General features: G+C 62.5%; 1 protein-coding gene across 2 annotated transcripts; it reads right to left on the reverse strand.

The window, feature by feature from the left end:
• Positions 1-15,910, reverse strand: LOXL3 (lysyl oxidase like 3). Of its 2 annotated transcripts, XM_066185191.1 has the most exons (15): positions 15,848-15,910; positions 9,879-10,200; positions 9,370-9,533; positions 8,785-8,996; positions 5,858-5,917; positions 5,368-5,593; positions 4,963-5,143; positions 4,543-4,697; positions 3,313-3,468; positions 2,890-3,052; positions 2,157-2,400; positions 1,497-1,612; positions 1,256-1,392; positions 780-891; positions 1-616 (listed from the first exon to the last, which is right to left on the reverse strand). In XM_066185191.1, the coding sequence occupies exons 2-15, from the start codon at positions 10,186-10,188 to the stop codon at positions 543-545; spliced, it is 2,310 nt and encodes a 769-aa protein (XP_066041288.1). In that variant the 5' UTR covers positions 10,189-10,200; positions 15,848-15,910; the 3' UTR covers positions 1-542. The 2 variants fall into 2 exon arrangements, with proteins under 2 accessions (XP_066041288.1, XP_066041289.1); XM_066185192.1 differs by lacking the exon at positions 5,858-5,917.
• Positions 15,911-16,162: the final 252 nt, after the last annotated feature.

The following is a 16,162-nucleotide window of genomic DNA, read 5'->3' on the forward strand; positions in this document are numbered from 1 at the left end:
TAGAACTTACAACTTTATAGAGGAAATAAAATTACAACTCAGAGATGGGGTAGGAGCCACCCCTGGGCAGCGCTATGGGCAGAGACACCTGCACCATCCCCAGGGGACCAGGGGTTCCTGGGGCCCCGTGTGGAGGGTCAGCCCCGGGGCCAGCTGTGGGAAGGCTGTGGGGTGAGAGGAACCAGGGCTGAAGTGGGGAGTGGGAGTTGGGGTGCAGCTGGGGTGGGAAGGGCTGGAGCGGTGGGGGGTGCAGGACCTCCCGGACCGTACCCGTGTGCCGCAGCCCAGGGGATGTGGGCACGGCCTTCTGGCCAGTGGTTGGGGTGGCAGCCCCAGGCTGGGAGGTGCAGGTGTCGGTGCCTCCAGCACCAGCCCTCCCGAGGTGGGGAAGGGCAGCCGGTGGCGAGTCCTGGGCAATCCTCGGCAGGACGCAGTGGCAGCAGCACTGGGCATCATCAGGCCTCCCTGCCGGTCTCCCAGCAGCTTCCTCCCACCCGTATGGGGTGAGGGAGGGAGATGCCTGTCTCCCCAGGGCCAGGGCTCTACGAAATCTGGTTGTTGAGCTGACCTGGGTACTGCTCAAACCGCTTGTTTGCCTCCTCGCTGAGCGCATCTCCTGCGGGCAGAGGGCAGCGGCTGTCGGCTCTGGTGCAGCGCCAGCACCTTCCACTGTAGCTGCCCCCAGCACCACGATCCCAGCCCATCCTCATCCTCAAGGCTTCCTGCAGCCCTGTGACTGCCCCCCACCCCCACCCCTGGGCCATGCCCCAGGCCATTACCGATGTGGCAGCTGTGTACCCAGATGCGGTGCCCGTCATATTTGCAGTTGCATTTCATGGCATTATTGGTGAAGTCACTTTCTGCCACCTCGAAGTTGGGGTTGATCACGACCTGTGGGGCACTGACAGTGAGACCCTTGTCCCAGCCCCCACAGGATGTGTCTCCCTAGCTGTGGAGGGTGTGCTGGAGAGCTCCAAGGAGCCAGTGGTTGCTGATGTGGTGGTCTTGTCCCTGAGCACCATGTGCCCATGAGCAGTGCTGCTCAGAGTTGGAAAACCCATGTGGCAGCATGTCTGAGCAGCCCTGCACGTCTGTGGGCACAAGGATAGGCACTGTCCCATGCCAGCACACCCACCAGCCCCACTGAGCTCCAGTGGGAGAGAGGAATGGGTGGCTGAAGTGTGTGGAGTGCTGAAGTGCAGGGACAGAGGCTGGGAGGGTGGCAGGAGGGGCCGGGGAGGGTCAGGTGCAGCACCTGCAGGATGTAGTTGCCTGGCTTGACGTCAGTGATGTCGATCCACTGGCAGTCGATGTCGTGGCGGTACAGGTCCCAGCAGCCCACGGTGATGCCCTGCTCCCCAAAGTTGGCACACTCGTATCTCTTGGCCACGTCTGCAGGCAGGAGGAGACACAGCTCGTCCCTGCTGAGACCCCCAGCCTGGCCCCATGATGGGGACACAGGCAGGGACACTGCTGCAGGGCCCCACGTCACCCACCTTCCTCGCACTCAGTGTCCTCCAGGCAGAAGCTGGCCTTGTGTCCCTCGGCCACCTTGGTGCCGTTGGGGGTCAGGATGTCGTAGTGTGTGAAGATGTCCATGCTGTGGTAGTGCCTGTGGGAGGGAGCCAGCACCTGCTGCAGCCTGCCCTGCCCTGCATCAGCCCCCTGCCACCTGCCCAGCCCCTTGCTGCCAGGAATGTCCCCACAGCCCCTGCTCTGAGGTGGCAGCACGGTGAGGTTGGGCAGAGCTATATCCTGCCCTGGAAGGGGACACCACTGGGGACACCCAGCCAGCTGGCCTAGGTAAGCAGAGGGCTCAGCTGCAGGGCACAGCCTGCAGTCCCATCCCTGCCCTCCTGGAGACCCCAGCCCCAACACTGCTCATCCAGGAACAGCCCTAAGCCAAACCAGGTGAAATTGGACCCTGGGCAGCAGACTGGGGCTATCCAGGGTCACCCCCACCTGGTGTTGTCCTCATCCAGCATCACCCTCTCACTCAGTGTCATACTTGCACATTGTCACTCTCTTTCAGCGTCACCCCTGCCCAGCACCCTCCTCACCCAGTGCTGCCCTCACCCAGCCCATTGCAGCACCACCACCCTCTCCGCACCCTGACCCCCAGCCCCATCTGTCCCCTGCCCGTGCCCCACACGCACCGATGGCACTCGTGCCAGACCCAGGAGTGGCGGCCGGCCTTGGGGCGGAAGTCGGCGCGGCCGCGGTTGTGGATCTGGGAGGAGAAGCGGAGCAGGCGGCGGTGTCCGTAGGGCCAGTTGGCCAGGCGGGCCGAGCTGGCCAGGCAGTTCTCCTCGGCAGCACAGTACAGCATGTGCAGCGGCCGGTCCTCGATGTACGCCGTCTCCTGCACCAGCGGTGCATGCAGCAGCAGGTCGGAGGCGGCTGGGGACAGGCGGCTGCTCAGGGACATGCCCTGCTCTCGGCAGGGATGGGGCGAGTGGAGGGGACGGGGCATTGCCCAGTGCTGGCAGGGCCGAGCCAGCCAGGGGGGACATGTGCCTTCCCCACTGGCTGGGAACCTGACCTCCATCTGCAAACCCCACTGACCACAGCCCCTGGCCCCACAACACTGTTGTCTAGATAGCCCACTGCCCACACTGCCTGCAGACCTCAATGTCCATCTACACCCCTGCTCACAGACCCCACTACCCACAGACCACACTGCCTGCAGACCCCACTGTCTACAGACACCACTGCCCAGAGTCCATGCCCACAGACCCTACTGCCCACAGACCCCACTGCCTGCAGCCCCACTGCCCATGGACACCACTGCTCAGAGCCCATGCCTGCAGACCCCACTGCCCACAGACTCCCTCCCTGCAGAACCCCCACCCACAGACCGGCCCCCTTGCAGCCCCCATGGCCGCTCACTCTCGGAGCAGATGACGCCCGCAGCGAAGCGCGTGCCCGTGTTCCTGCAGCTCAGGCTGGTGCCGTGGTGCTGGCAGTGGCTCAGGGACATCTCGTGGCCGGCGCACTTCACCCCGCTCATGACCATCTCTGTCACGTTGCTGGCGTCCCAGTACCACGTCTCCTGGGGAGGGGGTGAGGCAGGGTGGGTGGCGGGGCTGCTGGCTGGATTGCCCAGGATCACTCATACCCAGGCTGCAGCCAAGACCCCCACCACAACTGCCCAGTCCCCTAGCTGCCCAAATGGCTCCTGTCCTGTGACACAGAGCAGCCACGTCCCTCTGTCCCCATCTGTCCCCATGCAGCCCCATGGTCATTTGGGAAGTGCTGGCTGGTGCCTGTGCTCGCCAGGGCGTGACCAAGGCCCTCCCCGCTGGCACCTACCGTCACTGCGTGCAGGGAGTAGCCCAGGCCGAGCTGACGACAGGCCACCATGGCCTCCTTGGTGGTCCAGCCATCGCTGCACACCGTGCCCCACTTACTGCCTCGCTTCACCTCCACGCGGCCCTCAAACTCCGTCCTCCCGCCGGCCAGGCGGATCTGCGGGGAAACCCTGGGGCCGTGAGCGGGCACCCCGTGCTGTGCCACCTCCTGCCCCACGCCCATCGCCATCCATCCCTGTCCCCAGCCCCGTGAGCAGTGGTGGTGGTGGCTGCTGCTGCCCTGGCCAAGCTGGTGCTGGCACCTACTTGTAAGCCGTGGTTAGCGAATCCCAGACCCAACTGGCGACAGGCCACCATCGCCTCGAGCGTACCCCAGCCTTCGCCGCAGACCAGACCCCAGCGGGGCTGGTCCCCATCGCCAGCCCCCACCGCCACCTCGACCCGCCCCTCGAAGCGGCTCCGGCCCCCGCTCAGCCGAATCTGCAGAGAAAAGCAGTGGCAGCATCATTGCCACCACCGGTGATGCTCCCCCTGGGACTGCAGGACTGTCCCCAGCCCCTGTCCCAGCACAGCCAGGGCTGTGCTGCAGTGCCTGGGGAAGCCAGGAAGTGAGCAGAGCGAAGCACAGCTTTAGTGGGCAGGGAACTCCCCAAAACTGGTGGATTTGGGGACAAGAAATCGCCTGTGAGTTTGGGAATCGTCCCACCAGCGCAGGGAAAACAGTTCATTTTGAAATGGCGTCATTTCAGAAATGACAGGTGTGAGAGAGTTAAAGACCATTAAAAAAGCTCAAAGTGGATGAAACGATGGGCCAGGGCAAACAGGAACAAGCGGCTCCGTTTACTTGTTTCATCACAGGTTAAAAAAAATCTCTCTTGGTTGATCCACAGTGATTTTTTTTTTCCTGGTGTTTCTGCTGGGGAGTGCACACAGGCTTGCAGCAGGAAAAGCAGCAGGGAGCAGCTGCCCCACACCTCCCCTCACACAGCAGCACCCACAGAGCACCCAGAGCCCCCACAGCCTCACCTCCCCCTCCCTCCTCACAGGAGTTCCCACCCAGAAAATCCCTGAGCTCCCAGGGCATCCCTTGCCCCAGAGCGGGGGGAAATGTGTGGGGTGCAGAGGAGGAGAGTTGAGGGTCCCGTGGATCCTGTGGGCCTTTCCCAGCACCCTGCACTGAGACCCCACTGCTGGGAGCCCCATGGAGCCAGCAGCCCCCCGTGGTGCGCACCAGGTTCTCATAGCCCATGTAGGGGATGTTGCAGCGAACAGCCGCGTCCTCTGAGTGCTTGCAGTCCTCCTGTGTGATGTTCCTGAAGGGGCAGTTCCAGAGGGACTTCTCGTTGCCCCGGCACTGCACCTCGTTCAGGTGGATGGGGCCCGTCCCTGCACGAGGACAGCAGAAATCAGGGCCCTGTGACACAGGGATGCCCAGGGCCACCCTGTCCCCAAGGCTGCCCTCCCTTTTTAGCAGGTCTGAGGGAGTTGGACACTCCAGCCTCCACATCTGATGCCTGGGGCAGTGTGGTTGAGTGGCCGTGGTCCCATTGAGATGCTCCAGCAGGACACTTCAGCCAAGCAAAGCCTGGATAAATGCCTCATCCCCAGCTCCAGGAGGTGATGCCTGGCCCCTCTGCCCCATCAGCCTCACCTTGCCCCATGCGTGCCCCGGTGAGGGCCTCCTTGGCGCTGCCGAAGCCCAGCTCGCGGCACACAACGCTGGCCGACTGCAGGTTCCAGCGGTCATCACAGATGGTGCCCCACTCGCTGCTCCTGAGCACCTCCACGCGGCCCTCGCCCACCCTCGCGCCGCCCTTCAGCCGGATCCGGGGCTGTGGGAGCAGGGACAGGTGTGGGACAGTGTGGAATGGCACAACACGGTGCTGCCCATAACTCCTGGGATGTGCGGGGACAGGGCACCGTCCCCATCTCCTCCTCTGCAACCGGTCACCCAGCAACCCACACACCTGCAGAGCCCAGGGGACAGAGCCTGGCCGTGGGGCACTGTCCGGCTGTGGGCCACCACAGGACTTGTCCCCCTCCCTGCGGGGCTCACCTGGCCTTGCTGCTGCTGCTGCTGGCGCTGTTTCTTCTTGTGGGTGTTGCCAGTGGCGAAGAGGGGCCCGGGCACGCAGCTGACCACAGCGGGCATGCCGGCCCCACAGGCTGCTGAGGAGTTGCCCCGGTAGAACTCAAAGGAGCACATGGACAGGTGCACCTCTGTCCCCGTGCAGGACACCGAGTGCAGGCGGTAGTTGAGTTGCTGCCGCTCCGTGAAGAGCCTGTGAGGGGAGAGGAGCCCTGAGTGACGGCCAGCGTGGCCAGTGGCAGCAGAGGTGTCACCAGCCACCCTGCCTGCAGCTGCATGTGCTGGCTGTGCCCCTTGCACTGTCCCCAGGGTGACACACAGTGCCTGCCAGGCACCCACCCCTTGTCAACTGCCTGTCCCACACCCCCAGCAGCACAGGGACACGCGTGGGGACACGCACAGCTCTGGTGGGACTGCATGGGGCTCCTGTCTCTGGCTCTCCACCGGAGCCATTTACCTCTTCTTGGGCCCTACGTCCTCCCTGCGCTTTTGTTTAGGCTGAGATTTGGAGGCCAGCCTGGAAAATAGAAAAAACCATCACAAAGCCTGGGGCCTCAGGCTGTCACCTCTGCCTGCAGCAGTGACACAGGGAGCACAGCCTGCCCTGGCTTCACTGGAACTGGGCACTTCGGCCCCCAGAAAGACTCAGGTGCATCCCCTTTGTGTCACACAGGGGTGCAACAGCATCATCTGCTGTCAGCAGTGTGACACAGCCACACTCCGCAGCAATGATGCAGTTTCCCACATGCATCCCCACCAAGGAAACTGCTGGATGCAGCCACATCCTGCTCTGCCTTGTCACACTGCAAAAGATCAAACACCAGCAGCTACCATTTGATCGGCTGGGTATGGGTGAGGTGTGTCTGTGTCCTCATCCGGATACCACACCACCACTGTGCCATGTCCCCAAGGTGCAGGACACCCGGCAAGCAGCACCAAGCAAGCAGCACAGGCAGCCCCAGGGTGCCTGCCCTGGGGCCATGGGGCACGGTGGGACTTGCTGCAGGCTGGCAAGGACCTGCTGCCAGCGAGGGAAGCAGCCCTGGCACAGGCTGAGCCATGAGGGGAAGCTGCCTGGGGCTCAGCACACACAAGGTGTAGGTGCAATCCCAACAGCCTCAAATGCTTTGCTTTACTCAGGGTGGAAGAGCTAAAACCCCAGAGCCCATAAGGAATGAAGAGCAGAGTGGCCCAAAGGAGGGCAGGGGACTCATAGCCCCAGGGACCAGGCAAAACCAAGCCTGGCCACTGTCCCCACAGGCCAGCACAGGTTGGTGCCAGCCTGCACAGCCCAGCGAGCCCCAGGACACAGCACGGGGCTGGGATTCAGACAGCCAGAGGGCATCAGTGCCCATTCACACTCAGGAAACCACATCTGGATCCTGCACCTGGGTCCCCAGGAAAAGATGTCATGGATGTGGCGTGAGCCCCAGGGACAGTAGCAAGACAGTGGTGTGGGAGGAGATGGGGGGTGTGGGACTGTTCCAGCCAGGGCTGAGGTGGGAGCTGTGAGGATCCTGGCTCTTCCAGCAGGGAGGGAAGAGCACAAGAGGAAACAGGCATGACTGACAACAAAAGGTTCAGGCTCGGGGTAAGGAAAACCTTTTGCCCATGAGGGTTGTTCCATAATGGAGCAGAAACCACAGAGCTGCAGAATTTCCATCCTTGGAAGGTTTCAAAAGCCAGCTGGACGAGGTCCTGGGTTTAACCCACGGCTGGCTCTGCTCCACACAGGGAGTTGGACGAGGATTCCCAGAGGTCCCTTCCAGCCTGGATTAGACTGTGCCTTCACATGACTGTGGCTCTGCAGCCTCAAATAGATCAGCCCCTATAAAACAGTGTGGCTCTCAGGAGCCAGTTCCTGCTCAGGGCAGAGGGACAGGACTGCAGCCTCATGGAGACACAAAACATTTCCCCCAGTGCTGCAGGGGAAGGACCTGCTCGCTGGGAAAGGGGCAGTCAGCACCAAACCAGCCAGGAAACAGCACATTGGAGCAAACAGGACCTTCAGGTGGGGGTTGAGGAAACCCATGGGATGACCCTGCCTGAGTTCCCATCACCAGCTGCAGGAGCTGGCAAGGGTGACTGCTGGGGACACAGACCTGGGAGTGTCACAATGAAGAGCTCACAGTGGGTGTAGGGCACATTCAGCACCAGGGAAGGTGGTGGGACTGGGGCAAGGCCCTGTGCTGGGGTCAGAGCATCATGGCAGGAGGCTCAGGAAAGAGGTGCCACACCACAGCCCAGAGAGGATGGGCTCTGGCTCACTGTATCCACCAAAAAAACCCAGCAGCAGGATTCAGGGATGGAGGGAAAAGGCAGCCAGACCAACCCCTGGGCCTGGCAGAAAGGCAGCAAGAGAGAGTGGGCAGAGGATGCAAGAGACCCCAAGCAGATGTGGCACTTGGGGCAGGATGTGCCACACTGTGCCCATCAGCACTGCTGAGCACAGGCTCTGGTGCCCACACCAGCCCATCCTGTGGGGGATGGAGGGGTTCACAGCCTTTCCAGCATCCCCACTGCTGCTTTCTGCAGAAAGCAGCCCATTTCCACAGCCCTTCCTCCCCATCCGCCAGGAGAGACAGCTCTGCTCCGAGGCTTCCTGCTCCCCTCCCAGCATGCCAGGACTCCTGCCTGGAGTGCAGGACAGGGCTGCTCTGCCTGGAGCACGACCAGCTTGGGAGAGAGATCGTCTCTCGTGGGGAATGGGGAAGCCCAGCACGCACAGGCAGGTCCCCTGGGGTGGAGTTTGTCCTACTGGGCCAGCACAGCCCAAGCCTTCAGTCTGCTCTGTCCGGATCCGTTTGTGGCCGGATCCATTCTGACAGCAGAGACTGGTGGGGCCGGACAGCCCAGCTCTGCCACGGCTCAGCAGCTGGGGCGCCCTGGCCCCTTACCTGCTGCCCAGCCTGGGGCTGCGGCCCTTCATCCTGGCTGCTCGCCTCAGCCGCCTGCGGAGCAACACCAGCGCTGCCTGCTCAGGGCACACGCACTGCCAGGCACGGCGTGTCCATGCCCTTGCTCCAAGCCATGGTGTGGCTGGAGCATCCCCTGATGGCGGCAAACCTCCCCTCTGGATGGGGACACCACTGCCAGGCAGCAAAAGCGCTCCCCTTGGAGTGGCCTTTGCTGTCGTGTGTGTGGTAGGGGGATGGCCACGGCCCCCCAACCACCCCATGGCCTCCCAGCTTGGTTTGCAAGTGTCCAGGTGGCCAGCTGGGGCTTGGAGTGGTGAGCAGCGGGGTGGGAGGGATTTTAGGAGCCACAACACCCAACAGCACAGCCTGTGCTGTCCCCCCACGCCCTTGGCACAATACCGAGCCCCGCGCCCCTGGCTCTGCTTGGACACCCCACCCCTGTAGGCTCCCTGCTGGCCTCACTCACCTGTAGAAGTTCCTGTTGACTTTCTTCTCCGCCGGGAATCCCATCATGCCACAGATGACGCGGCTGTTGTGGCTGTCCCAGCCCTGGTCGCAGATCTGTGCCCAGCTGTCCTTGTAGCGCACCTCCACGATGCCCTCTGTCACCGGCAGCTGCCGCCGCCCCCCGGACACCACCGGCCGCAGCCGGACCTCCTCCACGTGGCTCTGCTCGGTCTGCGGGGATCAGGTCAGCCCCAGCTCACATTACCATCCCATCACCCCTCCTCCTGCCAGCCCACTCCCAGGGAATCTCCAAGGATGCAGGAGAGGGGTTCCCAGTCACAGGTGGGGCGCAGGGACAGCCTGTCCTGCATTCCTGCTGACCACATCTGATGGCCCTGGGCAGCCAAGGACTAAACCTCATCCAAAGAACTCAGTGCCTCTTGTCCCCTTGGGCCCCCAGGTGCATCTCTGGGGAGCACAACCAGTAAAGCCAGTGCTGCTTTCCTGCACCCCCAGGGAGAGCTCCCAGACTGCCCCACACCCAGGGCACACTGTGGCATCCTGGACACCACCAGCTGCCCACTCTGGCCAGCAGCTTCCTCACCTCGATGACGTTGGAATCCTTGAAGCCTGGAATGCGTTCATCCTTGCAGACAACACCTGCATCTTCCTCATGGCTGCAGTCGCTGTTCCCCCAGCCCCGGTGTTTGCAGTCCCCGATGCTCTTCTCATTTCCAGCACAGTTCACATTGTCCAGCCAGATCCGCCCTGCCAGACACAGCCTAGGGGTGAGGGGGAGCCAAGCATCCCCTGGGAACAGGGAAGGTGCCCACCAAGCATGGCCAGGGACCACACAGGTTACAGCAGGTGCTGTAGCACAAAAGCTGAGACCAGTGAAACGCCAAGATAAAGTTCAGGGTGAGGATTTCCGCAGATGGGGAGTCTCCACCTCCCCGAGGGACTGCCCTGACAGACAGAAAGCTCCCACACGTGCACACATGAGCACACAACCACCGCCAGGCACACTGCAAACACAGAACCTGCCCCTCGCAGACCCCCGGGCAGTGTGGGGGCCGTGCCGGGGGGACGCTGTGCCCACCACCCCTCTCTTACCAACTCCTTTGCCGTACTTGGCGCTGTGGGCCCAGCCGGTGGCGGCCACGAAGCCGAGGTGCCGGCACAGCACGTGCGCGTTGCCCAGCGTGAAGTCGTCGTCGCAGATGGTGCCCCACTCGTCGTTGTAGAAGACCTCGACGCGGCCCTCATTGTGCTTGCGGGGGTAACCGGCCAGGCGGAACCTCAGCTGGGGCCCGGGGGGAGGCGTGGGGCTCGGGGCGGTGGGCTGGGCACTGCCCACCCACAGCCACGCGCTGCCCACCAGCACCAGCAGCTCCGGCCATGCCCACGGGCCGCAGCCTCCCATGGCAGAGTGGCCCTGCAGGGGCAGATGGGCAAAACTGGACCAAAATTGAACACCAGCACCTCCATCCAGCCTCCCCATCCAGCTCCCATGTGCTGGTTAAACCCCCTGCCCAGCACCAGCACAGCCATGTGCCTTGTCCTGGCCAGCGTGCCCTCGACACACGGCCCCTGCACTGGCCTTGCACCCCTGGGGCTGTCAGGGACCAGCCCAGTGCCCCTGTCCCCTGTCCCCCTCTGCCTACTGAGCCCCCACCACGCTGTCTGGGCACACCTGAAGGGCAGTGAGGAGAGATGGGCACAGGGGTACCCCGGAGAGGTGAATGGAAGGAGGGAAATGAGCTGCCAGAGCTGAGGGAGCTGGAACAGGCTCAGGGCATAGGGAAAGCCCAGCTGGACCGGCCAGGAGCTTGATCCAGCAGGAGCAGGGAATGGCTGCAAGCTGAGGGGATTCCAGCCCACGCTCCTGCCTTCCGTGACGAGCGAGGCAGCCGGAGCATTCGCATTCCTCTGTGCCGCGTTCCTCCGACAATATTTGTGGCTCCCTGAATACCTGAGGGAGATGTGGTATTCCTGCACCAGTCCCACGGCAAACAATAGTGAAAACCCTTCTCTGTGAGCTGCCCTCCCTTCCTTCCCAGTGTGCTATTCCCATGGATCCTGTAGCTCAGGAGCAGCATTTCTGCACGGCTGGTGTTGAAAAGCTCTGACTGATGCTCGCCCACGACCACCAGCACGGCCACTTGCCCACCTCCCTGTCCACTGCAGCCTCGTGCCACCATCCCTGCCAGACCCAGGGGATCGGGGACTGCTTCCCACCCTTCCACGGTGGGAAAGCATTCCCTCAAAACACGGCCAGGGCAGCCCCCCAGCAGGATGTCTCTGTCTCCAAGTCCCCCCTGAGCACAGATCCTGCCTGCTGCACTCACACAGACTGTGCTTGCCATTAGGAAACATTAAAAAGAACAAGTTTTGGGTTTCCCAGGGTGATTTAAAATTCCCATATTTAGCTGCAGTGTCACAGAGAAAGAGAAACAGATTCAATCCCCACGCAGAGCTGGGGGCTGGCACGGCTGCTCCACCTCCCCATCAGCCTCCAGGGCAGGGTTTTCGCAGAGGAATCAGCCCCATTCCTGCTTCTTTTTCAGATGATGAGGACTAGGTCCACGCTCTAGCCTCTTGAGAATGCCTCCTGGGCCGAGGCAAGGATGAACCAGGATGGTGCCCAGTGGCAGCCCCTTTTCCACACCCATAACACCAACACAAGCCTCCACAGGGCCCAGCCCTGCTGCCTGCCTGCCCCTTTGGGCACACGTCACACTGGAGATGCCACCAGGAGCAGTGAGAGCCTCAGGATGAGCCCAGTGCTTGCAGAGATGCTCAGGAAGAGAGTGAGGAGTAACAAGGACCAGCACTGCTGGTCCGATTCTACACCAGACACAGTGGGGGGAATGACTGGACGTGGCACTCAGTGTTTTGGTCTGGGTGACAAGGTGGGGGATTGGTCACAGGTTGGACTCGATGACCCTGGAGGTCTTTTTTAATCCTGTAATTCTAAGAAGCACATCACCTCCCTCGGAGCAAGCACATCAGCATGGGTCTGGCTCTCTCCTCTGTCACAACTGGGGCACAGGGGACACCACAGAGCTGGTGGGGACATGGCCCAGGCAGCTGGGAGCCCTGGGGTTGGTGGGAGCCAGCTCTGGGTTCCTGGTGCCTCAGCTGCCTGCTCTGGCACTGCCAGAGCTCAGCAGGACGCGTGTTTGTGGGCAGACAGCAGGGAAACGCTCTGCTGAACCTTTTACCCGGCCAGCAGGAAGGGAGGGTGGGTGCAAAGGGCCACCTCAGCCCTGCCAGTGGCTTAGGAAAGGGGATTTCTGGGCTTGGAATGGGAATCCTCCATCCTCATCTCCACACTGCCTGGGAAGCCGCAAAGGGATGAGTTTGCCATCTCACAGCAGTGACAAAACCTTATTCCACCCCAGGGACACTGAGGGGACATCTCCCTGCCTAGAGGGCCCCCTTAGTGCTGTGACACACCCTGGGGTGTGTTTCCTTAGGGAAAGCTGGAGTGCACAAGGATTGGAGCTTCCTGAGCGAGCAGGATGCTCTGCTGTGCAGCTGGGCAGTTTTGCAACGGGGTCAGTCCAACCCCAAAGGACAGCAGCACAATTAATGCCAATCTCCACGGTCCAGCAGAAATAGCCCGTGTCAGGAAGCAGGAATGGCCTTTTATGAGATCACAGGTCCTGTTAATTGGAGTAACTGTGCTGATATAACAGGCTGGGACTGGAAGGCATTCGATTCATCTTGCACCACCTTTTAATGAATAATTAGCACTCGACAAAATCAGTGCACCTTCTGGTAAGTGGATTAAAACTGGTCACCTGCTGGAACTAAAATGTGGTTACATGGGGAAGTCACCACTCTGTGGCCTTTCTGGTGAGGATCACATGCTTTTCAAAGCAAAACTGTGCCAGGAGGAGGAAAAAAGTACCTTCCTGGTACAGACTGAAGAGACACAAATGGGGGGGAAACAGAGATGGGAATAGGGACAGCCTGGTAAATCAGCATTGTGCAGCCTACATCCTTGGCTACGAGGAAAATTTAAATCTGCGCACTGAGAAACAAAACACAGAGGATCAGAGACCAGAACATGGCACCTGAAAACTGCTTGGGCTTTGTGCAGCAAATCATTGATTCCCCTCTGAGCCTCAGCAGCGTGACCTCCAGGGTCTGCAATCCCTGCTCCTGGGTCCTGCTTCAGCTCTGCTCCAGCATCTCTCATCCCCACTGTGCTTCCTCTGCCCTGGCACCTCAGCTCCGCCACTCACCTCAGAGTTTCCCAGTGACATTCCCAGCTGAGCTCTGTGAGGCCAAAGCCTTTTCCATGCCCAGCCCAGGACAGCTGCCATGTGAGCTCCCTGCAGGCCAGCACGGCTCCTTCCCCGTTCCTGTACCACCTCCCTCTCCGAACACGCTCCGTGTCCATGTCCCGGGCAGTCAGGCTAACAGGGCTCTCATTGTCCACATCACTTTTTCCGTTCTCTGAGGCACAAGCCGTGCGTTTGCTCCTCTCCTGCTGCCCAACTCCTCGTTCTGCTTTGCAGGCTTTGCTCCAGCCCTGCCTGCTGCTCTGGATGGGGAGCCCACTCCAGCATCCCGACCATCCTGCTGTCAGCTCCAGCCAGGGACAGTCTCCTCTTGGAGCAGGGCCTGTGCCACTCTGGATGTGCTGCCCCAGGCACAGATGCTCAGCAGAACTCCAGTGTAAGGGTAAAGGGCTCTGGAGGATGGGCTGGCTGGGCGTGGGAGCCGGGAAGCAGCCCAGGTTTTTGCCACTGCCCAGGAAACCTCAGGAATGTCCCAGCTGGGTGTGCACGAGGCCCTGAGCCACATCCCAGCTGGCTGGCTCTGGTGGTGGGGTGTCCGAGAGTCTGCGCAGCCAAAATCCTGGGGCTCCCTCCAGTTCTCAGCCTCAGCCCTGCTGCACTGCTGAGGTTGGCATGGCTGAGAGGAGCCCTTCAGGGCAGGGGACAGCCCCACAAGGCAGCAGGAGCCACAGCAGTGCTCAAACTGCTCCCATGCCGGCCCACTGGCTCTGCTTGTCCCAGTGGGTGACAGATCGGGGGACAGAGTCACTCTGACAGGGCCTACAGCCCTTATGGCCAGGCACTGTCCCCATCTTGCACAGGGGCTGCCCCTTCCAGAGGGGTCGGCTGTGCTGGTGGGGGTGCCCCAGGCCCAGGACTGTTCAAATCATGTGTGTCCTTCTGCACTCACTGGGCATAGAGCAGGACATCGGTCTGCCCCACCAACACCCCGATGGTGGCCAACAGATCTTGGGAAGGGGAGGCTCCTGGTGAGGCAGGTCCTTGGATGAGTCTGTATTTAATCAGCATGAGGCATCCCTGCCAGCATAGGGATGACATCCCAAGCCACAGCAGCAAGAAAGGGCCAGGCCACAGAGGACCCTCAGGGATATGCTCACTCAGCAGCAGCCTTGGACACACCCACGGGGGACATGGAGCATCCCAGGCACTGACAACTGGGAGGGCTCAGAGAAGAGCAGCACAAGAGACCGAGGACCTGGGAAATCCGCCAGCACAAGGGAGAGGAAGCTCGCTCTGTTTATCCTTCCTTGAGAAGGTTAAGGGGTGACACAGTCACTCTCTGTTGATGTCCCAGGCCAGGACATCCCTGAGAGCAGGGGGTCACATCCCCAGCAGTCGGGGCAGGAGAAGGTCTGGTGAGTCCCATGGCTTCAGGGCTCCATCCCTCCCCTTCTCCCCAGGGCCCCCCCCCACACGGCCCTTTCGCAATCCGGCTGCCTGGATGTGCCTGCTCCGCTTTCCCCACTTCCCGGCAGCCCTGGAGTGCCGGGAGCGCATGTGCACCAAGCAGGGGAGCCCCGACACCCCCACCCTGCTCCGGAGGGGACCCGACATGGGTCACAGCTCCGGGGTAAAGCACCACCAAGGTCTGGAAGGGAGCAGGGTTCCACAAACTGGTCCCAGAAGCACCAGTAAGGAGCACAGGGTGTCACCATAGGGATCTGGATTCCCGGGCAGGATTGGTGTCACTCCCAAAACGACAACCTCCCGTGGCTGGGAGCTCACTGCCCCTCGCTGCCTGCCCCTGCCACTCACTCTGTGCCCTCAACCCAGGCAAGGACAGGGACCCTGCTGCAGAAGAGACACTCCGGCTCTAGGGGGGGTCAGCAGGAACAAAACATTGTGTGGGGCTGAAGCTGCACTGCCCCTGAAAACTCCAGGTCCAGCCCCTTTGGGCTAGCTGATGTCTCCACGTCCTGGGGTCACCCCCTAAGCCAGGGCAGGTCACAGCACAGCTCCTTGCAGCTCCTACCCCCACGCAGCCTCCCCAGGACCCTCAGCTCTGCCCGTTCTGCTCTGAGCTGCCCCGGGCTCGGGAGAGGCAGCCCTGGGAGGAACCAGCTGCCGGCAGGAGGGAAAGACCTCGGGAGGAATGTGCAAACATCAGCCATCCCCAGGGGCTGAAGGGCGGGCAGCGGGGCTGCGGGCTGTAGGGATGGCGGTGGGGCTGGTGTCCCAGGCACCCTGGAGCAGAGAGCCAGCCTTCCTGGACCTGCTGGAGACCGGCTCAGCTGCGGGAAGAGCAGCTGGGAAGGCGAAAAGCCAGCGGCGAGGAATCATCCCTTCCAGCGCCGCCAGCCCTCCCGCCCCACATCCCTCCATCCATCCTCCTTCTTCCATGAGGGAGTTCGGTCTTCATGGAAATCTTGAGTTTCCACCGGCCCTTGTAATCCACAGCTCGGCCCGCAGCTCACACGCTTTGGGGTGCGGTACAGCCCCGAAGCGGCACCCAAAATCCCGCCGGGTCCGCCGGGCTCCGCTTCCCGCGGGACACCGGCGCTGCCCGCCCCGGTCACGCTGCCCGCGGGGCACGGCCCACGGCGGCTCCCGGACCGCGGCAGCGCCCACGGGCACGGCACGGACACGCTCCGACCACCGGGGCCCCGCACCCGGGACACCCCCGAAGCGCCCCGGCCCCGCAAGGCGCAGCCCCCGCCGCTCCCGGGCCCCCCAGAGAGTGCCGGCGGGCCGTGCCGAACCGTGCCGTACCGAACCGGGCTGAGTCGAACCATGCCGAACCGAGCACAACCGAGCCGAACCGAGCCGTACCAAGTTCTGCAGTGCCGAGCCGAGCCGAGCCGTGCAGTGCCGTTATCGTGTCCTGCCGTGCCGTGCCGTGCCGAGCCGAGCAATTTCGGTCCGTGCCGCCGCGCTCCGCCCCGGCCCGCCCCGCGCCGTGCCCGTGTCCGTGTCGGGGGCCGCCCCGGCCCGCGCCGAGCAGCCCCGGCCCCGCCGCCGGGACGGCCCGGACGGGCCCGCGCCCCCGGCCCGCCGCCCCGGCATGGGGCCGGCTCCAGCCCCCGCCCCGGCTGGGCTCCGCTCCAGGGCCGGCCCCGGCCCCCCGGGATGGAGCCGCGGGAGCTG

The sequence above is a fragment of the Chamaea fasciata genome, unplaced genomic scaffold, assembly GCF_029207755.1.
Source record: "Chamaea fasciata isolate MVZ Bird 193981 ecotype frontalis unplaced genomic scaffold, bChaFas1.0.hap1 SCAF_6, whole genome shotgun sequence".
Lineage (NCBI taxonomy): Eukaryota > Metazoa > Chordata > Aves > Passeriformes > Sylviidae > Chamaea > Chamaea fasciata.